Source organism: Astatotilapia calliptera, chromosome 22 (assembly GCF_964374335.1).
Source record: "Astatotilapia calliptera chromosome 22, fAstCal68.1, whole genome shotgun sequence".
In the NCBI taxonomy this organism is placed as follows: Eukaryota; Metazoa; Chordata; class Actinopteri; order Cichliformes; family Cichlidae; genus Astatotilapia; species Astatotilapia calliptera.
Window position 1 is genome coordinate 1,653,081 of NC_137442.1, and position 25,238 is coordinate 1,678,318.

A 25,238-nucleotide genomic window follows, 5' to 3' on the forward strand; every position below is an offset into this window, starting at 1 on the left:
ACCAAAGGAAGCCCACAGTCTGACAGCAAAGTGCTCTAATGGGTGATACGGTACCACGAGGGCATTAATAGAAGATCATTTGTAACCTTCACTAAAGCTGTTTCTGTGCTGTGCTGAGCTCTGAAACCTGACTGAAACTCTTCAAATAAACCTCTGCAGATGATCTGTTAGCTGTTTGACAACTACTCTTTCAAGGATGTTTGATATAAAGGAAGGTTGGAGATTGGCCTATAATTAGCTAAGACTGCTGGGTCTAGAGATGCTTTTTGAGTAAAGGTTTAACTACAGCCAGCTTGAAGGCCTGTGGTACATAGCCGATCATTAGAGATAGGTTGATCATATTTAAGATTGGAGCATTAATTAATGGCAGGACTTCTTTGAGCAGTTTTGTAGGAATTGAGGAAGTAATCACTGAAGTTAACTGAGAAAGATGAACTCTGTGTTTCTAACAGGTGGACCTTCTGCTGTGGTTCCCACTCCAAGTAAAAGTAAGTGCTTCATTTCTCTTCTCTAGATCTGAGCTCTCTCTGCACACACACACTGATCAGCTATAGCATTACAACCACCAGCTTAAATCTAATCTTTCCACACACAGCATCTGGACAGTGTTCACAGTGCTTTATCAGGTATTGTGTGGAGAACGTTGAAGTGAAAAATGAGTTTAATCTGTGTTTGATTGAGGCTGTAACACAACAACATGTGACTGAGAGTACGCTGAGCTCATTGTCATGTTCAAGAAGCCAGTTTGAGATAATCTGAGCTTTGTGACATGGTGTGTTATCCTGCTGGAAGCAGCCATCAGAGGGTGAAACACTGTGGTGATAAAGGGATGGACATGCTCAGTAACAACACTGAGCAGGCTGCGCTGTTTCAGCCGTGCTGAGTTGGGACTAAGAGGCCCAAAAATATCCCCAAACATCAAAGCAGCAGCCTGAAGCTCAGATATAAACCAGGATGGATTCATGGATTCATGTTTGTGCTAAAATGAAGTCGTGTGTTTCAAATCTTTCTTTAACTCTGTGGTTTTAAGCCGGTCGACCTTCTGTTGGTCTTGATCCTCCAACAAGTACGTTTCTCTGCTCTACATGTGATCTCTCTCCTCTCTCTGTACTGATGGATGGATGGATGGATGGATGGATGGATGGATGGATGGATGGATGATGGACGGATGGATGATGGATGGATGATGGATGGATGGATGGATGGATGGATGGATGATTGACAGATGGATGATGGATGGATGATGGATGGATGGATGGATGGATGGATGGACAAATGGATGATGGATGGATGGATGGATGGATGGATGATGGACAGATGGATGGATGGATGGATGGATGATGGACGGATGGATGATGGATGGATGGATGGATGGATGGATGGATGGATGGACAAATGGATGATGGATGGATGGATGGATGGATGGATGGATGATGGACAGATGGATGGATGATGGACAGATGGATGGATGGATGGATGGATGGATGGATGGATGGATGACGGATGGATGATGGATGGATGACGGATGGATGATGGATGGATGGATGGATGGATGGATGATGGACAAATGGATGATGGATGGATGGATGGATGATGGACGGATGGATGATGGATGGATGGATGGATGGATGGATGATGGACAAATGGATGATGGACAAATGGATGATGGATGGATGGATGGATGGATGGATGGATGGATGGATGATGGACAAATGGATGATGGATGGATGGATGGATGATGGACAGATGGATGGATGGATGGATGGATGGATGGATGGATGGATGGATGATGGACAGATGGATGATGGATGGATGGATGGATGGATGATGGACAGATGGATGATGGATGGATGGATGGATGGATGGTGGATGGATGGATGGATGGATGGATGGATGATGTATGTATGTATGGATGGATGGATGGATGGATGATTTTATGATGGATGGATGATGGATGGATGATGGAGGATGGATGATGGATGGAGGATGGATGATGGATGGAGGATGGATGATGGATGGACGGATGGATGATGGATGGATGATGGATGGATGGATGGATGGATGGATGATGGACGGATGGATGATGGATGGATGGATGATGGACGGATGGATGGATGGATGATGGATGGATGGATGATGGATGGATGGATGGATGGATGATGGATGGATGATGGATGGATGATGGACGGATGGATGGATGAAGGATGGATGATGGATGGATGGATGGATGGATGATGGATGGATGATGGACGGATGGATGGATGATGGATGGATGATGGACGGATGGATGGATGATGGATGGATGATGGATGGATGGATGGCTGATGGATGGATGGATGGATGGATGGATGGATGGATGATGGACAGATGGATGATGGATGGATGGATGGATGGATGATGGACAGATGGATGATGGATGGATGGATGGATGGATGGATGGATGATGTATGTATGGATGGATGGATGGATGGATGGATGGATGATTTTATGATGGATGGATGATGGAGGATGGATGATGGATGGAGGATGGATGATGGATGGATGGATGGATGGATGGATGGATGGATGATGGATGGATGGATGATGGATGGATGATGGACGGATGGATGATGGACAGATGATGGATCCTTCTGACTTTCACTTGTCCACCATCGTCCATATTTTTGGATAATACCTTTGTAAATCATTGCGATGGAGTGTGAGAGATCTGATTAAGCTCATTTTGTAACTGTATGTTTTAACTGTGTGGTTTTTAACAGGTGGACTTTAGTTAAGTTAATGTCCTCCAGAGCAGCTGCTCTTTAACAAATGTAGCACACAGAGGTTTAAAGAGACAGAAAAACTGAATGGATGTAATCATTGTTTATCAGGGACTGACTAAAATACCAAAGAGCAAAGCTTCCTGATTCATAGTGGATGTAAATATTCAGATGGTTTTTCTCAGCTGGCTGGAATAAAAACATTTCCTCCTGTGTGACTTTCAGACACTCACTCCCTCCATTACATCTACACGGCGCTCTCCAAACCTGTCGGCCTCCCGGGCATCCACGAGTTCACAGCCATGGGTTTGCTGGACGGCAGGATGATCGACTACTTTGACAGCGAGAATCAGGCAAAAGTTCCCAGACAGGAGTGGATGAGAGAGCGTTTACCTGCTGATTACTGGGATAAAGGCACACAGTCCCGCAAGAGCAAGCAGCAGTGGTTCAAGGTCAACATCGGCATCCTGATGGAGCGAATGAGGCAGAATGACTCAGGTCAGACCCTCGAAAGCTGAAGGACCTGCATGACATCAACAAAATAACATTTTAATTGAAAAATGCTTCCATTTGAGATCAGGTTCCTCAGGTCAGGAACAAGTTGTTCCTGCTTCCTCATCTCGTCTCCTCTGAATTTTCATTTCCTTGTCCTTTGTTTGTTCTTCCTTATTTCACCCTCCTGCTTCCAGACCTCCACGTTCTTCAGTGGATGCACGGCTGTGAGGGTCAGACGCAGCCTGACGGCACGCTCAGGTTTGTCCGAGGCGTGGACATGTATGCCTACGATGGAAACGACTTCCTGTCCTTCGATGATAAAAACGGAGTCTGGGTCGCTCCGATTCCGGAGGCAGAAGCCACCAAGAGGAAGTGGGACGGCGTCCAGGTGCTGAAAGAGTACACCAAGGGATACCTGGAGAACGAGTGCATCGATTGGCTGAGCAAGTTCTTGAATTATGAACAACAGCAGCCACGAAACACCTGTATGTATGACATCTAGTTTCTGTATTTTGATATTTATTCTTATTAGACTTCATAGACGAGGCTTTGTGTGTGATTATGGTTCAATAACATTCAGAAATCCAAGAACCTTCAGTTAAACTTCCAACTTTTCTAAGTTCAGGTCAAATAAATGTAAAAAGCTTAAAGTTTCCTGTGAGTTAAATGTTTCCTCCTTTATTTGGACACAACAGTCTCATGATGGCAGCAGTAATGCAGATTTACAGCTCAATAACTGTCGTTGTACTACCTCGCTGCGCCCTCCCCCCACACGGCAGGTGTTCACCTACAGAAACACCTGGTGGATAACAAAGTCACAGAGACGAGATAAACGAGCTCAGTGACGTTCAGCTCCAGATGTGAGACTACAGATGTGAAAGCATTTTGTGTGGAAGCCACAAACTAAACGTCAGCGTGCGACACGTCTGCCACAGCTGTGCTCAGTCGTTAGGGGTGATCAAAGAAACCTGAATGGTTCCTGTTTGCAGTGATAGCTGAGGAGATACACACCTCTTTACATTTCCTCCTCCAGCTCCACCCGAGGTGTCCCTGTATGCAAAGACCTCCAGAGTGGATGCAGACGTGGTGCTGACCTGCCTCGCCACAGGCTTCTACCCAGCAGACGTCGTCCTGAGGATGAAAAAGAATGAGAGCGTCCTGACTGCAGACGACGGCCTGATCAGCTCAGGAGTTCTTCCCAATGAAGACCACACCTTCCAGAGGAGAGACCGTGTGGAGGTTTTAAGGTCTGACCTGTCTGCGTTCAGCTGTGAAGTCGTTCATGAGGCATCTGCTGTGAGCGTCACCAGAGTTTGGGGTGAGAAACTTTATTTTTGTCATTTTTCAGACTTTTCTGTTTTCATTTCCTTAGACCTGTGTTTGAATTCAGAAGTGGTTATTAGTATATTCATGTCCTAGGAGTCACTGTGTGGAATTGTACATAATTTTTCCGTAAGTAGGAGTTTGGTGGCTCTGAGTGAAACTTTACATGTAGCCCCAGGCCACCAAATCACACACTGCTAACATATGGATGAAGATGAACACATACTCACAAACCAGAAATTGGCAAATGAATTACATTTTATTTTTATTTCAAAATGTTTATTAAGAATATTTAAATTATGAGCAGTTCAGATAAAAAGAGAAATATTTAAAATGGGAAATGTTTGTGTGAACAAGACAAAACAACACGAGGTCTGACCTGGAAGGTTCGATTGATGTATTTATGCTTGATATGTTTGAGCAAATATAAAATAATAGATGTTTTTCAAGATGTGTTTACAATAAAGAAAACAGACTGGATTCCAAAATAAATTTTAATTTCATTCATTCAAATATTTGATGTTGTTCGGTGTCGTTTAACTCTGTGTTTCTAACAGGTGGACCTTCTGTTGTTGTTCATCCAACAAGTAAGTGTCTCTGCTCTCGACATGCAGCAGGTAGAATAACCGTTGAACACGCTTACTGAGACTATTTTATTACTTTGTACAAAAGCCTTTGTTGGTGATGACAGCTTGTGTACAGAGAAGGCTGTTTCTACCGTCCTACTTTAAATACTGGAGGAACCAAAGGAAGCCCACAGTCTGACAGCAAAGTGCTCTAATGGGTGATACGGTACCACGAGGGCATTAATAGAAGATCATTTGTAACCTTCACTAAAGCTGTTTCTGTGCTGTGCTGAGCTCTGAAACCTGACTGAAACTCTTCAAATAAACCTCTGCAGATGATCTGTTAGCTGTTTGACAACTACTCTTTCAAGGATGTTTGATATAAAGGAAGGTTGGAGATTGGCCTATAATTAGCTAAGACTGCTGGGTCTAGAGATGCTTTTTGAGTAAAGGTTTAACTACAGCCAGCTTGAAGGCCTGTGGTACATAGCCGATCATTAGAGATAGGTTGATCATATTTAAGATTGGAGCATTAATTAATGGCAGGACTTCTTTGAGCAGTTTTGTAGGAATTGAGGAAGTAATCACTGAAGTTAACTGAGAAAGATGAACTCTGTGTTTCTAACAGGTGGACCTTCTGCTGTGGTTCCCACTCCAAGTAAAAGTAAGTGCTTCATTTCTCTTCTCTAGATCTGAGCTCTCTCTGCACACACACACTGATCAGCTATAGCATTACAACCACCAGCTTAAATCTAATCTTTCCACACACAGCATCTGGACAGTGTTCACAGTGCTTTATCAGGTATTGTGTGGAGAACGTTGAAGTGAAAAATGAGTTTAATCTGTGTTTGATTGAGGCTGTAACACAACAACATGTGACTGAGAGTACGCTGAGCTCATTGTCATGTTCAAGAAGCCAGTTTGAGATAATCTGAGCTTTGTGACATGGTGTGTTATCCTGCTGGAAGCAGCCATCAGAGGGTGAAACACTGTGGTGATAAAGGGATGGACATGCTCAGTAACAACACTGAGCAGGCTGCGCTGTTTCAGCCGTGCTGAGTTGGGACTAAGAGGCCCAAAAATATCCCCAAACATCAAAGCAGCAGCCTGAAGCTCAGATATAAACCAGGATGGATTCATGGATTCATGTTTGTGCTAAAATGAAGTCGTGTGTTTCAAATCTTTCTTTAACTCTGTGGTTTTAAGCCGGTCGACCTTCTGTTGGTCTTGATCCTCCAACAAGTACGTTTCTCTGCTCTACATGTGATCTCTCTCCTCTCTCTGTACTGATGGATGGATGGATGGATGGATGGATGGATGATGGATGGATGGATGATGGATGGATGATGGATGGATGGATGGATGGATGGATGGATGATTGACAGATGGATGATGGATGGATGATGGATGGATGGATGGATGGATGGATGGATGGATGGACAAATGGATGATGGATGGATGGATGGATGGATGATGGACAGATGGATGGATGGATGGATGGATGGATGATGGACGGATGGATGATGGATGGATGGATGGATGGATGGATGATGGACAAATGGATGATGGATGGATGGATGGATGGATGGATGGATGGATGGATGATGGACAGATGGATGGATGATGGACAGATGGATGGATGGATGGATGGATGGATGGATGGATGGTGGATGGATGGATGATGGACAGATGGATGGATGGATGGATGACGGATGGATGGATGACGGATGGATGATGGATGGATGGATGGATGGATGGATGGATGATGGACAAATGGATGATGGATGGATGGATGGATGATGGACGGATAGATGATGGATGGATGGATGGATGGATGGATGGATGATGGACAAATGGATGATGGACAAATGGATGATGGATGGATGGATGGATGGATGGATGGATGGATGATGGACAAATGGATGATGGATGGATGGATGGATGATGGACAGATGGATGGATGGATGGATGGATGGATGATGGACTGATGGATGGATGGATGGATGGATGATGGACAGATGGATGATGGATGGATGGATGGATGGATGGATGGATGGTGGATGGATGGATGGATGGATGGATGGATGGATGGATGGATGGATGATGTATGTATGGATGGATGGATGGATGGATGGATGATTTTATGATGGATGGATGATGGATGGATGATGGAGGATGGATGATGGATGGAGGATGGATGATGGATGGAGGATGGATGATGGATGGACGGATGGATGATGGATGGATGATGGATGGATGGATGGATGGATGGATGGATGGATGGATGATGGACGGATGGATGATGGATGGATGGATGATGGACGGATGGATGGATGGATGATGGATGGATGGATGATGGATGGATGGATGGATGGATGATGGATGGATGATGGATGGATGATGGACGGATGGATGGATGAAGGATGGATGATGGATGGATGGATGGATGGATGGATGATGGATGGATGATGGACGGATGGATGGATGATGGATGGATGATGGACGGATGGATGGATGATGGATGGATGATGGATGGATGGATGGCTGATGGATGGATGGATGGATGGATGGATGATGGACAGATGGATGATGGATGGATGGATGGATGGATGATGGACAGATGGATGATGGATGGATGGATGGATGGATGGATGGATGGATGATGTATGTATGGATGGATGGATGGATGGATGGATGGATGGATGATTTTATGATGGATGGATGATGGAGGATGGATGATGGATGGAGGATGGATGATGGATGGATGGATGGATGGATGGATGATGGATGGATGGATGATGGATGGATGATGGACGGATGGATGATGGACAGATGATGGATCCTTCTGACTTTCACTTGTCCACCATCGTCCATATTTTTGGATAATACCTTTGTAAATCATTGCGATGGAGTGTGAGAGATCTGATTAAGCTCATTTTGTAACTGTATGTTTTAACTGTGTGGTTTTTAACAGGTGGACTTTAGTTAAGTTAATGTCCTCCAGAGCAGCTGCTCTTTAACAAATGTAGCACACAGAGGTTTAAAGAGACAGAAAAACTGAATGGATGTAATCATTGTTTATCAGGGACTGACTAAAATACCAAAGAGCAAAGCTTCCTGATTCATAGTGGATGTAAATATTCAGATGGTTTTTCTCAGCTGGCTGGAATAAAAACATTTCCTCCTGTGTGACTTTCAGACACTCACTCCCTCCATTACATCTACACGGCGCTCTCCAAACCTGTCGGCCTCCCGGGCATCCACGAGTTCACAGCCATGGGTTTGCTGGACGGCAGGATGATCGACTACTTTGACAGCGAGAATCAGGCAAAAGTTCCCAGACAGGAGTGGATGAGAGAGCGTTTACCTGCTGATTACTGGGATAAAGGCACACAGTCCCGCAAGAGCAAGCAGCAGTGGTTCAAGGTCAACATCGGCATCCTGATGGAGCGAATGAGGCAGAATGACTCAGGTCAGACCCTCGAAAGCTGAAGGACCTGCATGACATCAACAAAATAACATTTTAATTGAAAAATGCTTCCATTTGAGATCAGGTTCCTCAGGTCAGGAACAAGTTGTTCCTGCTTCCTCATCTCGTCTCCTCTGAATTTTCATTTCCTTGTCCTTTGTTTGTTCTTCCTTATTTCACCCTCCTGCTTCCAGACCTCCACGTTCTTCAGTGGATGCACGGCTGTGAGGGTCAGACGCAGCCTGACGGCACGCTCAGGTTTGTCCGAGGCGTGGACATGTATGCCTACGATGGAAACGACTTCCTGTCCTTCGATGATAAAAACGGAGTCTGGGTCGCTCCGATTCCGGAGGCAGAACCCACCAAGAGGAAGTGGGACGGCGTCCAGGTGCTGAAAGAGTACACCAAGGGATACCTGGAGAACGAGTGCATCGATTGGCTGAGCAAGTTCTTGAATTATGAACAACAGCAGCCACGAAACACCTGTATGTATGACATCTAGTTTCTGTATTTTGATATTTATTCTTATTAGACTTCATAGACGAGGCTTTGTGTGTGATTATGGGTCAATAACATTCAGAAATCCAAGAACCTTCAGTTAAACTTCCAACTTTTCTAAGTTCAGGTCAAATAAATGTAAAAAGCTTAAAGTTTCCTGTGAGTTAAATGTTTCCTCCTTTATTTGGACACAACAGTCTCATGATGGCAGCAGTAATGCAGATTTACAGCTCAATAACTGTCGTTGTACTACCTCGCTGCGCCCTCCCCCCACACGGCAGGTGTTCACCTACAGAAACACCTGGTGGATAACAAAGTCACAGAGACGAGATAAACGAGCTCAGTGACGTTCAGCTCCAGATGTGAGACTACAGATGTGAAAGCATTTTGTGTGGAAGCCACAAACTAAACGTCAGCGTGCGACACGTCTGCCACAGCTGTGCTCAGTCGTTAGGGGTGATCAAAGAAACCTGAATGGTTCCTGTTTGCAGTGATAGCTGAGGAGATACACACCTCTTTACATTTCCTCCTCCAGCTCCACCCGAGGTGTCCCTGTATGCAAAGACCTCCAGAGTGGATGCAGACGTGGTGCTGACCTGCCTCGCCACAGGCTTCTACCCAGCAGACGTCGTCCTGAGGATGAAAAAGAATGAGAGCGTCCTGACTGCAGACGACGGCCTGATCAGCTCAGGAGTTCTTCCCAATGAAGACCACACCTTCCAGAGGAGAGACCGTGTGGAGGTTTTAAGGTCTGACCTGTCTGCGTTCAGCTGTGAAGTCGTTCATGAGGCATCTGCTGTGAGCGTCACCAGAGTTTGGGGTGAGAAACTTTATTTTATTTTTGTTTTTTTGATTCGTCACAGTTTTCTTCTTTGTTTAAAGTTGTGTTGGAGAGCAGCAGATCCCTGCAGCGTTAGTTTTCTGACCACAGTCACTTTTCTGTTCCGGCCAATGTTTGAACTCAGAGTCAGTTACTGAACTGAATTTGAGTGGGTGAATCCAGAGTTAGGTCCACAGTGTGGAGAGTTTCCTGTGTGCACGTCTGCTGTGGATCATCCGTCAGTCTGCTACAGGGTCTCTGCCGCCTCCTTTAGATTTTCTCTGGAAAAGTCAAACCTGAACTCTAAACAGGAAATACTTTTCCTGAACATTGGCTTAAAAATTTACTGGTTGTGCAGCAATTTTTTTATTTTTTTAAGTTTTTCAAGTTTGTGTGTTTTCAACTGTGCAGTGGTGCGTAAATATGAAAGCCATGTTAATTATTTTTATCATGATATTGTTATTTTTACATATTCAGCTCACAAGTTTACCTGAATTAATTTCTTTCCTTCAGACTCTCAAAGCTCCTCTGACTCCGCCTCTGACTCCGCCTCTGACTCAGGTGTCTCCTGTAAGTATCGTTTATTAAAAGTTGCACAGGATCAAACTTTGGGTGTTAAAATTCATCCTGGAGAAACTCATAAACAGTTTTAATGAAAAATATGATGATTATTATAATTATTATCAGCATTATTATTATTATCATTATTGATACGATGCTCTTGCACTAAGGTCAGCACTTCATAGTTGAAATCGTGGCTCTCAGGTTGGTTCAGTCATGTGACCACGGTGTGACTGTCACAGCTGTGAAGAGTTTCACAGGAAATCTGTGCAAAGGTGAGTTTTAGATTCGGCGATCATCAGAATGATCAGCTGACCTGCAGGAACCGTGATCATAGCTCAGGTACGCTGCTGTTTGTGCTGGAGCAGCAGGATAAACGCGTCAGGACGAGAATCCTGAGCGAATGAACTTTTTTCTCAGCATCAGTCGGACCAAACTGTCACTCTGTCCCACCTCAGCACAGGTGTGAACACTGGCCTGTTAGCGGCTGTCAGCTGATGATCGGAGGCCGTTGTGTTTGCAGGTTAATGTCAGTGTTGCTGTGTGTGAAGCTATGAGTCCTCACAGGTGTGCTGCTGTTTCCTGTCAGCGAGGAGGAAATGTAATCACTAACCTTCATCTGGTAATCTGATTACTGTGAGGCGTCGCTGTCTGTGCGTCACACTTATATCTTCTGCTTTATTCGTCTTTCACAGAGTCCGTTATTTATAAAGAACAGAAATCATGAGTAAGCAGTTTGCACTGTGAGCAGATCTCATCCATACAGCTGTTTGTCATGTGACTGCCTCCTCGTGCTGAGCCATGCTCACAGCAAACACACAGTCATGAATGCAGGTTTGCAAAAGTCAGAGCAGAAGAAGAGGCCAGAGCACGTGCACCTCTGTGATACTCTGTTCATCCCTGCAGCCGATGACTCCGACAGCCGAGGCCCGGGTTCAGGCAGACTGCTGCTGGAGCCCGTCCAGCTGATGTTCTGACGTCTGCAAGAACGTCCGTCGGAGCGCCCGAAGGCTCCCTGAAGCCACATTTACCAAAACAAGTGTATTTACCACATGTCCCAACATGCAGACTAAGAGGAGGCTCACGTTTGCTGCATTTTACAGTTTAAACTTGGAGTTTTTACTCAAACATGTCAAATCAGGTTTGTGCAGCAGTGAGAATAAAAAAGTGAATCAAACTTTCAAAGCTGCTGCAGTTTCATGTAAACTGGATTCTTTGAAAGAGCTCAGAAAGTAAAGCCTGGAAACCTCAGAGCAGCAGTTTGATTCAGAGCCGCTGGAAGGAAATGATTCATGTATGAAAGATGAGAAGATTTTCATGTAGAGAAAAATCCACTCGGTGTTTGACAACAAGCTCCGAAAAGTCAAGAAACACAGGAATCTGTTTTTATACATCAGCAACACATCAGCTGCATGACTCTGTGTCATTCTGCCACAATCCTGAAGCCTCTTCATTATAGTGCACGACAGCCATGTTTGTCAGACATATTTACAGCTTCTGTTTAAAAGGTGTTTCAGTCGCAATGTGAAGGATCAGAAAATGAAAGTATTTTGTGTTGTTTCTTATAATAAACTGAACTTAATGTGTGAATCATGAGGTGATGAGTGTTTTTATCGATGTTGGAGCGACGAGCGTCAGGTGCTGCTGATGGATCCGTTCATTTGTCCTCAGTCTTTTTCTTCCTGCATCCAAACAACGACAGTTTTTATAATTATTTCGTTTTAAGCAGTTTTAAAGTCCTCCAGTGACCAAAGTGAGTGATTAAACCACCGTACAGCATGAAGGTAGAAGCAGCAACACTGTTCATTTCAAAATAAAACGATGACAATCACGTTTGGATTACTTCCTGTAGATAATTTAACACTGAAGAACATAATTCTGATACTTTTTGTGCAGATGAACATCTGTCCAGCTTTAATTCCTGAGAAACTCCGCCTCTTTTTATACCCAGTTGTTCAGAGACAGCCCAGTAGGTAGAGTAGTTGCCCCATGATCGGAGGGTCGGTGGTTCAACTCCACTGAAGGGCCCTGAGGTTGAGCAAGGTACCGTCCCTACACACTGCTCCCCGGGCGTTGCATTGGTGGCTGCCCTGCGTCACTGGGTGAATGGGTTAAATGCAGAGGAGTCATTTCCCTACAGGGACTAACACACACACATTGTTCAGTCGTGTGACTGACCTGCTGCCAGAGAACCTGATTATCGACAAAATGTCCTGCTGAGCAGTTTTGACAAATAGATTGGTGTCAGAGTTTTTCCATCTCAGTCGTGGGACCCGGCAGGGGTGTTCTTCATCCCCGCTCTTCTTCACGATATTTCTGGAACCACTGATCTTAGCTAATCGAGCTAACGTGGCTATCAGAGGTGTTCACGCAGGCGGCAGGGAGCAAGTTATTTCTATATGCTGACAGCATCTTAGCAGTATTAACGATAACATTTAATTTCTACCGGCGCTGCTCACATGCGTCGAGTCATTTTCAAGGTTGTCAGGTTATAAGATAAATTGGTACAAATCAGAGGGCACGCCCCTATCAGCATCATGTCACTCTAGATCCATTACTCCATTCACTTTGAAGTATTTACCTTCAGGTATGAAGTCTTTAGGAATAATATTAAACCCAAACTGGAGGATATTATGCTTCCAAAGATGGAACCTCTCCTCCTAAAGATACAAACAAATCTGGATAAATGGGCTAATTTAAATCTTACATTACGGGGTAAAATTAATGTGATTAACATGATGGTGGCCCCGCAGTTCAATTATGTTTCCATGATGTTACCTGTAAGAATTCCTTTACACATATTTAGTCAATTTTGAGAAGCTAATTAAAGATGTTTTGTGGAATAACAAGAAGCCAAGAGTGAATTTAAAGAACATCTGGGCCTCTAAAGACATTGGAGTAATGGCCCTCCCAAATGTGAAGTTGTATAATTTAGCTTTTGTAATGTCAAGACTGGCCAAGCACTGGACAGGATCGGACGGAGCTGAGCTGGATGAAGATCGAACAGGAACTAGTGAGCCCTTTTACACCCTTGGATGTTCTCTCACAGGGTTCAGCTATTAATGGACAAGACTTTCATGATAACCCCGTGCTCGGGTATTCTAAGGCTGTCTGGGTAGAGGTGCACAATGTGTGGAGCATCTGATTTAAGACAACCTTACACCTCGCTATGGAACAACACTGCTGTACAGAAACGGTGTGCTGGAAGGAATGGCTTGTTAAAGGCAAACACAGGATAAGCGCTCTTTACTCAGGGGGAGTGTTTATGTCATTGGCTGAAATAACCCAAAATACGGTTTGATAAGAGAAAATCATCTTTGGAAATATTTACAATAAGGGATTGTATTACCAAAGGAAAATTTACTCAAAGCACAAATACAGTGGTGGAGTTTTTAGAATTGTCTGCTTCAGCACACAGAGCAGCTGTTTTCTATAAACTGTTTAACAACCTAAAAAAGATTTATGTGAAAACTTGAGGATGGCAGAGAGATCTGAGTTGTGTCATTTGAAAAGAAGATTAGTGTAGAATTTTGTCATTCTCCAATAAATATATAAGAGAGGCCAGGGCTAAAAAACAAAATGCATGTTAGCTTGAAAAGTTAACAAATTGACAACAGCTTAAAGAAAACAAGTATCAACTGTAATAAAGAAGTAATACATATAATACTAACCTTGTTTTGCACACACATGATCAGGGTAGGATCAAATAATAGGCGTCCACTATTAACACCAAAAATATGGCCGTTTTGAGTTGTGCGCATGCGCAGTAACAACAGGTAGGACAGCTTTATAGGTAGGGCGTTTTGTCAGAACACTCTGTGACCGGGTCATTAGCTCCTCAATCTTATTAGGGAGCGATCTCACATTTCCAATGATCACAGAAGGGACAGATGGTCTGTAACATCTCCTTCTCAGGTGACATCACCCCCGTCTCTTCCTCTTCAGCTCACTGGGGATGTCGGGTCTGTCTGCCAGTAGCGCAGCTGCAGCTGCAGGGAGCAGTGCTAACAGCTGATCCCAAACGTAAACAAAGGAGCACTGGTTCTCTAAACATGGGTGAAAAAAGTGGAGAAAAAAAACAGAGGAAAAAAAAAAAGAACTAGCACGAAAGTTATAAATTCATGAAATTTTTAGGTCAGTGTGTGACAACATTTCACATTAAAAAGTATCAATAATGTAGATGTGGGTGTCCAGAGGAGACCCAGGACAGGAGAGACATTATATATCTCGGCTGGCTTGGGGACACCTTGGTGTTTTCCAAGAGAAGTTGGAGGAGGATAAGCAAAAAAAAAATGGATGAATGAAAAAGAACAATTAAAAAATAACTGATTCTATTTTTAAAGTTAAGTATAAATGAGCTGTATGTAACGTCCTTTGTTTGGCAGAAATATGCTCACACATTTAACCAAATATTCCTTCAATAAATGTGTCACTTTAACATCTGCATGTTTGCAGCCTGTGTGATCCATGTGGACATGTTTGTAAAATGAAGCAGAGCCTCTCTGCAGGTTTAAACTAGAAATCAGACTTTAACAGATCAGGTCTCACTCTGTGAAAGCTGTATCTGCAGCTCGTCTGTGAGATCTCTGCAGACCAGAATCAGAGTACAGAATTAAACCACTGTCATAAATAAATGAACAATCAAGTGTCTTTTATGGAAGCTGCTCCTCGAAGCTTCTCAGAATAAAATGAGGTAAACTCAGCCAGTCACATTTTTAGTTTTTCTCAGCCAATTAGATATTTTCTTCTTTGGTGACGCGTCATTATTCACAGAGTTATTATTCACAACACAAAGAATAAAGAAGAAAAGCAGTGCGACCAACTCCCAACCAGTTTTCATGGAGGTTACCAACCTATTTTTCCTCTTGTGTGACCGAAGCTTTAATACTTACAGCTCATATAAGACATCCAGTACCAGCTGGTTCATTTTTTTATGTGTCACAGATAAATTCATTAAATCAGTGTTCCAGTTACCACATGTGGTGACACAGTTTTCCATTTCCTGCTTCCAGCTCCACCTGATGTGTTTGTGTTTGCAAAGAAGGCCAAAGTGGAGACAAACCTCATCCTGACCTGCCTCGCCACAGGCTTCTACCCCAAAGACATCATCGTGAGGATCAGAAGGAACGGACGTGTTCTGACTGCAGTCGACGGCCTGACAGATATATTTGGCAGAGAGTGGGCACAGATCTTTTCGAGCTGGGAGGGAAAACTTACCTTCTCGCTGTTGACTATCACTCTAGATTTGTTGAGATTGCTTTGTTAAACAGGACAAAATCAAACGATGTCATTACTCACCTGAAATCTTTCTTTGCCCGTCATGGCATCCCAGAGGTCCTCATGTCTGATAATGGGCCACAGTATTCAGGTCAAATCTTTACAGACTTTGCAGCAGCATACGGCTTCAAACACATCACAAGCAGTCCCAAGTTTCCACAAAGTAATGGAGAAGCAGAACGTGCTGTGCAGACTGTAAAAAATCTTCTGAAAAAAGCAGCTGATCCTTATCTAGCTCTTCTTGCCTATAGAGCTACACCACTGCAGTCCGGATACAGCCCTGCAGAGCTTTTAATGGGCAGACGTCTGCGAACCACACTGCCGATGCTTCCATCGCAGCTGGAGCCCACACTGCCGGACAACGCACTGCTCGCTCGAAAGGAAAGGGAGAAGAGGATGATGGACATGGCAAACTTCAACAGGCGCCACCGCGCAAAACCTTTATGCAGCCTGTCCCCAGGAGAGCAAGTTTGGGTGACTGATGTCAAAACTACAGGCACTGTTGTCCAAAATCACTCTACACCCCGATCATACACAGTGGAGTTACCACAAGGGACTGTGAGGCGTAATCGTGTGCATTTGATTCCTTTAAGTTCACCTGTGCATGAACCTGCTAATGTGCCTGTGTTGCAGAAGCCTCAAACACCCAGTGTGATCCCTGCTACACCTGTTAACACTGATGTGGTCAGAACCAAGTCAGGGAGGCCAATAGTTAAACCTAAAAAGTTAGATCTGTAAGAGAAAAAAAAAAAGGTTGTTGTTATGTAACTGTGTTATAAGGGTTTTGTAGAGCACAGTAAAATAAAGCTAAAAAGAGTTGTTAAGAAAAGAAAAGAACAAGAAAACAAAAACAAAAGGTTAAAAATGTAATGCAGATTGTTTGCCAGATGTTCTTGTATGGCTTTGAAAAAGAGGAAAAAAAGAATCAAGAGGTAGTCTGGTTGGAAGTTCTGTCTTGAGAAAAGTAATATTCTGTTTTTGTTTAAAAGGGGAGATGTGGTGTATTCATAATTGTCTCTGGTACATTTGTTGTATGGGCAGTATGTGTTCACTGTTTGATTGTGTAATTACGTGTTACGCACTGGCAATGCATGCCGGTAGATGGTAATACAGGAAGTAAAGAGATGGTCTTACCGCACACAGTGGTCCCGCGTACTTATTCAGATTCAGAGTAAGAATCACACAACATGTAGCCCAGCTCTGCAGCCCTGAAGAAGCAGAGCAGCGATCTCCTCCAGAGCATCACTGAATAGTTCCAGATATGAACAGTTTCAGTGCCGTCCCCTCTCACTGACCTCCTGTTGCTGCTCCACATCACTGCTGTCAGATCACTGACTCCATCATGACTGTGGCTTCAAATCTACATCTCAGTAACAAACAGCAGCAAATAACTGACAGTGACCTCAACCTGAAGCTTGTGTCTGTGTTTCAGACATCAATGACCTTCCACCGGAACCTGGATGTGGACCTCCGATCGCTGCTGCAGTGGGAGGAGTCTTGGCTGTGGTTGCTCTTGTTGCTGTAGTTGCCTGTGTGATCTTGTATAAAAAAGGCTGTCTTGGTAAGTCCAGTGTGCTGTTGTGTGTAATTATTGCTGAGTGGAGCTAAAATGTTTGTCTTTGTATCCTGTAAAAATGAAACTGTCCTGGTCTCAGACAGTGATGACATGGAGCTCTGTTACTGATCATCACATTTGAAACACATGAAGAAAATCATTGAAATGAATGTAAGAAATGTTGAATATCAGCTGCTCCAGTCTGTCAGCCTTCAAACACTTCCCTTAGTATTCTATTAGGACTCCATGAGGGGGTCAAAGGTCACAGTCATGTGACATGATGTCAGACTTTCCTGTCTGCAGCTTCTGATCCAATAACTTTGAGCCCTCTGGGACATAAATGTAGTTTTTCTGTGCAGAACAGAAATGATTGATGTTTGCTGATAGTGTGCAGCTCGTTTCCTCCACCGTCTCCACTCAGACACATCTGCATGTAGAACAAACCACTGAGTTCATCCATCATCACTGACAGTCTGTGTTACGTCTGTTTACAGGACGCAGACGTCGAGCCAGAATCATCAAAGGTAACATCTTTATTTTTCTCTTATAAAGTTTGATGCCTGCACCTGTGTGTGTGTGTGTGTGTGTGTGTGTGTGTGTGTGTGTGTGTGTGTGTGTGTGTGTGTGTGTGTGTGTGTGTGTGTGTGTGTGTGCAGGCAGATAACACAGACTTTCAAAGTAAAACAGGAAACACATAACAGTCACGCCAAAAACAACACACTGACAACACCGAAAACGTAACACTCTGCAACAATTCATATAGAAAAGATTGTACAAGATGAGCTGTGACATTTTGTGTGTATGTGTGTGTTTAGGCAGCAGCAACCCAGCAGGCACGCCTCTTATGACAGGTAAGTGTTTCCTTGTGCAGAGATTTTCATACATACAGCAGTGTAGCAGATGAGTTTAAATATTTTGTGTGTGTGTGTGTGTGTGTGTGTGTGTGTGTGTGTGTGTGTGTGTGTGTGTGTGTGTGTGTGTGTGTGTGTGTGTGTGGGCAATGGCAACGGAAATGGAAGCAATCGTAAGTTTGTTACTCTGCAAAGATTTATGTAGAAAGGATTATAGAACATGACCTTTGACATTTTGTGTTTGTGTGTTTCTATGTGTGTTTCTATGTGTGTTTCTATGTGTGTTTCTATGTGTGTTTCTATGTGTGTGTAGCATCCAACATTTCAACCATCAGCCAAACTGACAATGAAGTCACAACTCAGAATGGTAAGTTTTCCCCTGAAGCAATTTACCATGAAGCTGCTAGTGACAGGAATATCTCAGCAGGTAGAGTGATTGCCCCATCATCGGAAGGTCGGGAGTTTGAATCTACCCAACATTAATATGAAGGTCACATTAATTAAGCAGCAGAGTCCATAAATAACTCTGAACCTACAGTACCAAAGTTTGTGATTTGCCTTTTCAAAATAATTCTCGAATGCTGAAATTCTCAATGGCCACACATCAAAAACTACATCTACATTTTTCCAAGGCTAATAAGTCAGTCTTAAACATAAATTAGGGGTTGGGTTTACTTTAAGGTGGACGTCAGTGCAATGCTCACCAACTGTTAATTTACTGCGCAAACACAGAAATGCACTAAAATAGAGGTCATATTAGAGGTTGTTAATACTTTTTCATGTGTCCACAGCACCCCCCACTGGCCGCAAAGGTAAGTGTGTTCATCTGCATATAAAAGAAAAGAAAGAAAGTATAGGTTAACATTTTTTGGACTGAATCTGAAAACATCGTCCTTCCTTCACAGGGTCAAAGGATTCCACTGAGACCAACAGTAGCTCTGGCATCTCTTGTAAGTATTTTTGACAGTTGCTGTTTTAGGTTTATGATTTGGATTTTGAGGGTTTAACAAAAAACATCACTTATAACTTTAATGATATTTTAACGCAAAGAAAATGCAGGTTTGCCAATGAAAATATAAGCACAAACCAGAGCAGGTAGGTCTCTGTATTGTTCTAAAATAAGTTTGTTTGTCCCTGCAGCTGAGACATCTCAAAGTTCACCCCAAACTGCAGAGGAGGAGCGTCTAATGCCGTCATCTAGCCAGGAGACTGTCTGAAATCTTCACAAGAACTTCCATCAGAGCACATAGATTGGAGCCTGACTTAAACTACAGATATATCGATCAGTGCACAAGCATTACGACTAAGGGTGGTTAGTTCCAACATTTTAGACAACAGAAGCATCAGCAGTAAAATGAAGGGTTTTTTAAAATTAACTTTTAAAAATCACTGGTGGGTTACTCAAACATTTAAAATCGGGTTTTTACAGCACTGAGGATAAAATAAGTGACAAGCTTTAAGGTAAATCTTTGAAAGGCACTGAAGGCAAATGGTAAAATCGAGTCTTCACAGCAGTGTTGTTCAATAAAGTTTCTCAGGTGGAAAGAAGAGTCCTCTGTGGTCATTGAATGAGTGTATAAAAGAAAAGGACATTTTATTTTAGTTAAAAAGAAACGATGGCTGCTGGGAATAAAGCTTAATGAGAACCAGTTTGGTGCCTTTGTTGATTTGATCCTTCTAGCTTAAACAGTTTTATGAATCGCTGAGAGCACTGCAGCATGTGACAATTGGATTTTACATGTCCTGCTCTAATCACTGTTGTGGGCTGATGAGGATAAAACAGTCATTTTTTTACCAATATTATTATGATAAATGTTTGATGTCTTCATTAACATTTAGTGAAAAAATGGATCACTTAATATAGCTAATACTCTGTGAATAGATTTTTCATTTTATTGCAGCTTTAAATTTAATTTGCAGGCCGTGAGATTTAGAAGCTTTTACTGTCGGAGCTTTAGGGCAGAATTCTTGAAAGTTTGATGATTATCTTTAGTGTTATATTTACAAATAAGCTTTGAAGCTGAAGAGTTTTTATACTTGTGATCAGTAGCTATACTTTAATTCATGCTGTTATTCATCTAAAGGATTGGGCTGGAGTTTTTTACTGTGCTGACTAATGCAATAAAGGATTTTAAACATAATGACTTTATGGATTTTACCTCTCTGTATCATCTATTTCTTTGAAAGTTACAAAGGTTTATTCCTTATGATAAGATGGTTTTCGTCTTCATAAATCTGTGAAATACCTGCTGTGTGTCCTTCTCAGTGTAAAAAAAGAAAAGTGTAATCCTGAAACATCTTTGAAATGTGTTTCAGTCGTTTGTGCAAAATGCACAGAGGTAATACGCTCATGTATGTTTTCTTTCAAAGAAAAATCCTCAACCTATTCTGTGTGAATCAGATTACTCTTTTCAAAAATAAAGAAAAAACTTTCTCTGTCTTGTTTGTGTTGTTTTCTTTTTCTCCCCGTTCGAATGCTCTGCTCCAAGATTTTCAGATGTTCAGAAAGTGAGTTTCGTTGCCACACTGGGTGATGTGGACACAATAACTAGTTGTTTTTGTACATGTTGGTTTGTTAAAAGGTCACGCTCTAAATGAAGTGACTAGAGATGTTGTTGAGAGGTCACCGCCATGCGTGTCAGGAAGTGTCACACACACACTTCACTTACACATGCTTGCCTTAAAACTGTCACTTGGCTAACTGAATTATGTGAGATGAGATGATGAGATGGCCTTTATTTGTCAGTTGCAGGTCTTTTGCCCACAACCGAGATGACAGACCTTGCCGACCGTACATACAACACAAACATCACATTGGGGAGACAGGTCAGGCCAGGTAGCGAGGAAAAAAAACATTGAAATGTGCAACACAAAAGGATAATACAGGGATGCACAGATATCAACACACCATAACACAATAAACACAGACAGCAACATGGGGAAGAGTTCCAGTGTGCACATCTGATCTGGGACCTCTGCAATCTTCGACTGCGCCTCCAGCTGACCCGATGTCCACATCAGAGGGGAGGTAAGCGTTGGAGGTGGCGTTGGGAGGGTGATGCGTCAGTGAGTGCTTATCAGTATCAGTATATGTATGTGTGTGTGTCCAGTGTTCAGCTGAGACAGTGTCCTTCGCCCTGCCAGGCTAAGTAAACAGTCTTCCAGCCAACCCAGGTGGCCTTGTAGGGAATGGGAAGAACAGACTAAACACAGTCGTTATCAGGGAGTTTTGTTCGGCTCCAGCCTTGAGCCCACAGCTGGCGCCGAAGGGGCCCTTATGATTGTAATTTTTCTTCGTGACAACTCATGAGAATTTCAAAGCTGTTCTTTAACACTCCGACACTGGTCTCTCAATCTCCTGTTGGAGAACCGCAAGCTTCCCGATGATGGTATCAAACTTGCTGGTGTTTTCATTCTTTTGCCCAAACAGCCGATTCTGAGAACTCACAACTGCAGTGAGACCTCTGTTGTCAGTAAAACAGGCTGAAGTGCATTCTAAACAGATCTGTAGTTCAAATTTAGTAGTAGACATTTATTATGTGTCAAAACTGACCCAAACAGTACTGTGATGGTATGAAATATGAACAGTATGTAAGAGTCAAGCATTCACAGCAGCTCTTTGAGTCATTTCAGCTGTAAAAATAAGGATATGTGTTGTCTGTGTCATCGTCTGTTGTCAAGTTTAAAGGTCTGTTGTTATTTTATTATGATTTCATGAAATCCTCAAAGGTCACATTGAACTACCCTGTTACTGATTATGTGATGTAATGTGGGATTTTCCATCAATGAACTAATGGCTGACTGATGTCAGCTATCACTAAGCTTTCATGACAGTTTATGGCTCAGTAACATTTGCAGTTTTTGGTTTCTAATGTGAGAACTGTGACCACCTGTAGTGCGTATATTCAGATATCTTATTTTTAAGTCAGTTTTTCCTGCAGCTCATTTCCACTTTCTCCACTGAAACACAGCTTTTAAACATATAAAGTGGATTTGGTGAGACGGACTATTTTTTCCCTTTGTTCTTAAAGCCTGCAGTAAACTGTAGGATTGAGAAACGGTGATGTTAAACATTTTCATGCTGAGGGCAGAAATACTGTGAAACTGCAGAAATGTATTATCCACTTTATATACACTTATGTATTGTGGTCGCAAATTTTAAAGCCATCATGATAAACTTCTCCCACCAACGATGTGGAGATCCAACCTTTTTAGATCCAACTAAAATCAAGGCACTCAAAAAGATGCTCTGAAAAAGAGTAGAATTCTTGGAACAGAGTTTAATACACTGAATCATATGAACAGCAGGAAAAATACATACAGACATTTAGCAAGAGAATTACATAGCAGAAAGCAAGAAAAGCAAAACCCCGGGGTGTACAGCCTTAAGCACAGACAGCAGAGCAACACAGAGACAGACAGAAAGTAGCAGCAGGAAAAAAGAGTGCTGGGGTGTCCTCTGGTCCCCTAATATATAGGGACCAGTATCCCCGCCCCCTGCTGCTGGGTAACTTTCCCACCCATCCTCCAGCCAAACACAGCTGCAGGGGTCAGTCCTGGCCAGAGGCCAGTCAGGACTCTCACTACCCTTTGGCTTTGGCTTATCGCAATAGGTCACAACCTGGTCAAACGTCGCACATTAATCCTAATTATTACATCTTACACAGCAGGTACAATATTCTAACTACATAGTGTTAAGTAAAGCAGTTTCACCCCGGTTCTTTTTTATTCCTCGGGCATCCAGAGACGGCACCGGACTCAGTAGTCATTTCACAAAACCTTTATTCATCTTCAGTTACGCATGCATCTTCTAGAAGGGGAGACGTGCAAGGCCGGTGTCCCTCTGCAGATCTTCACTTCTTTGTTTGTTACAATCAGTTTTATAGACGCGACCCCATCATAAAACCCCCACGGAGTGTTGCAAACTCTGCGTTTGTGTATGTACGTGCGAGCATGTGAGTGCCTGTGTGTTTATGTGAGTGCACGTGAGTGACTGTGCGTGTGGGTGTGTGTGTTGTAACAGTTAAAGCAATGTGTGTTCCTCCCCACCCCCGGCTGCCTCCCTCTTCCCGCTCCACCACACCCACCCACACAAGGGCCTTGGGGTGCGGGTGTGTCACCAGGGTGCAGGGGAGGCACCCCCCCCCCGTCCCCTTCTGGCCACCTGTACCTCAATTTTATTCCACAACTTAGACACTCACATTACTCACACTCTCATAACACACACATATATATAGGGCCTTGAGGGTGGGCACGTTAATGGCGTCCAGTGGACGGTCTGTGTACTCAACCCCACCTCTGGCGTCGGTGCCCACCTTTCAATTTTAAATCCATGTAGACATTGAGGGTTCTCGGGAGGGGCCGTGCTGCTCTCTGGCAGCAGCACCATGCTCTCCCTTATTTTAAATGCACTTTAGAACAACACGCAGCAACACTACACATGAGCAGGAGGAGGGAGGTATGGGGTCTTCACACACCCCTGTTCTCTGTTGGCCATCGGGGAGGAGGTGCTGGCCGTCCGATTGGGATCTGGGATGCGGGGCCTCCCTGCTGCTGCGGAGCCTCGGGCGGTCTGCTTGCCTCCACCCCGGGGGAAAGGGTAACATCTCCTGGGTCTAGGTGCCGTTTCCCCCTCCAGGGGCGAGGGTACCTGGACCTGGGGTATAGAGTATGTTTGGGGAGTGTGATTGTGTGTACATGTCCATTTATGTCAGTCCTTACGTTGGGTGAGTGCTGAGTGTTTGTATATGTGTGCATGAGGGTGGGAATGCATGTTTGTGTCTGTGTGTGCCTGTTTGTCTGTGTCTATATGTCAGGTCGGGTCTTAGACTCCACCTCTCTGGGAACTCCCAGGCCCTCCAAGGCCTGTCTCCCCTCACCACACTCCCTGCCAGTGACTGATGCCCTCAGGGGTCGGTGCATTGGTGGTTCTTGGTGTCCGGGGCTGGGCACTCAGGTATGTACCAGCCACTTCCGGTGGCTACTTGGCGGAGCCTGGTGCCTGTTGCTCGGTCAGGCCTCTTCCGGGGCAAAGGGGGGCCTCGGGCCTTCGGCCTCTGGGCCTGCGGCTCGGTTCACTCTGGCACAGCTGGCAGAGCCGGCGGGCACGCCACTGCAGCCCCCTCTGGCTTCTGCTCCGTGGCTACTGGGTGACCCCTCATCTGGGGCTCTCCTCAGCTCTTCCCAGGAGGGTGGCACGGATGCCCCTCCGGTGGTCCTCCTTGGGCTCTCGCACTCTGGGGCCTCTGGATGTCTGGAGCCTGGATCTCCTCCATGCCTGCTTCATGCCCTGGGGGGCGGGGCTATGGCTCGCTACATCCTCTTGCAGACCATTACATGGGGAAACCTTTGAATACAAGCGCGCTGAACCACACAGGTGTGCACACGGGTGTTCACTGCTCGTAGACTTAAATTACACCTTTCTTGGCTGCTACTTCAAAGCACATTGTGCGCTGTCTGTCCTGCTTGCTACACAACAACATTCAATATTTAGTATTTACTGCTGTTTACACTTAGCTAGATTAACGTGATGGTGTTGTGTTTAGTATGTTGCTCTGTTTTTTTTTTTTTTGGCTTGTTTTCTCTTCTTTCTCTTTTTCAAATTCAAATTCAAATTCAAATTTTATTTGTCACGTACACAGTCATACACAGTACGATATGCAGTGAAATTCTTAGACAACTGCTCGTGACCTAAAGAAAAAAAAAGGCTATGAATAAGATAGGAAATAAATATGAAAAATTAAAAAGGGTAAATTTAACTAGGAAGGAATAAAATATAAATTAAGGTTAAAAATGAAATAACTGTACAACACAAATTAGAATGAAGGGTAAATTTAACTGGGAGAATAAGATAAAATATATAAATTAAGGTTGAAAATAAAATAACTGTACAACAAAATACACAATACACAATATAGAACTATGTAAGAATGTATGAAGAAATATAAATAAATAAATATATACACAATAACAGCAGCTGTACAAGTATTAACTGGAAATGAAGAATATAATGTCCAGTGTTGTGCAATCCACATTATGTCTTGTGCAGTGCAAATATGCTTAAA

The 25,238-nt window shown here is 43.5% G+C and overlaps 1 protein-coding gene and 1 long non-coding RNA gene across 17 annotated transcripts in view; both read left to right on the top strand.

Annotated features, from left to right (window-relative positions):
• The window catches only part of LOC113014344 (uncharacterized), a 90,961-nt gene that overhangs the window by 40,908 nt on the left and 24,815 nt on the right, over nucleotides 1–25,238 (top strand). For 8 of the 15 annotated variants that reach the window (XR_013904871.1, XR_013904860.1, XR_013904864.1 and 5 more), the window contains 12 exons: nucleotides 453–488; nucleotides 1,034–1,066; nucleotides 2,985–3,257; nucleotides 3,449–3,739; nucleotides 4,288–4,572; nucleotides 5,135–5,164; nucleotides 5,772–5,807; nucleotides 6,353–6,385; nucleotides 8,343–8,615; nucleotides 8,807–9,097; nucleotides 9,646–9,930; nucleotides 10,444–10,500. Coding sequence is in view for 3 of the 15 variants with exons in the window: in XM_080296707.1 (XP_080152833.1) it covers nucleotides 453–488; nucleotides 1,034–1,066; nucleotides 2,985–3,257; nucleotides 3,449–3,739; nucleotides 4,288–4,572; nucleotides 5,135–5,164; nucleotides 5,772–5,807; nucleotides 6,353–6,385; nucleotides 8,343–8,615; nucleotides 8,807–9,097; nucleotides 9,646–9,930; nucleotides 10,444–10,500 (1,923 nt within the window). In the remaining 12 variants the exon portion in view is untranslated. Of the gene's footprint in view, nucleotides 1–452; nucleotides 489–1,033; nucleotides 1,067–2,984; nucleotides 3,258–3,448; nucleotides 3,740–4,287; nucleotides 4,573–5,134; nucleotides 5,165–5,771; nucleotides 5,808–6,352; nucleotides 6,386–8,342; nucleotides 8,616–8,806; nucleotides 9,098–9,645; nucleotides 9,931–10,443; nucleotides 10,501–11,397; nucleotides 12,082–25,238 lie in introns of those variants that run through there. The other 7 variants (XM_080296708.1, XR_013904866.1, XR_013904865.1 and 4 more) reach the window with 7 other exon arrangements.
• Nucleotides 17,981–20,613, top strand: LOC145423696 (uncharacterized). 2 transcript variants are annotated; one of them, XR_013904749.1, is made up of 5 exons: nucleotides 17,981–18,174; nucleotides 18,488–18,541; nucleotides 18,966–18,986; nucleotides 19,080–19,124; nucleotides 19,315–20,613. It is a non-coding gene; the product is annotated as an uncharacterized LOC145423696 (long non-coding RNA). The 2 variants fall into 2 exon arrangements; XR_013904750.1 differs by lacking the exon at nucleotides 17,981–18,174 and adding an exon at nucleotides 18,298–18,347.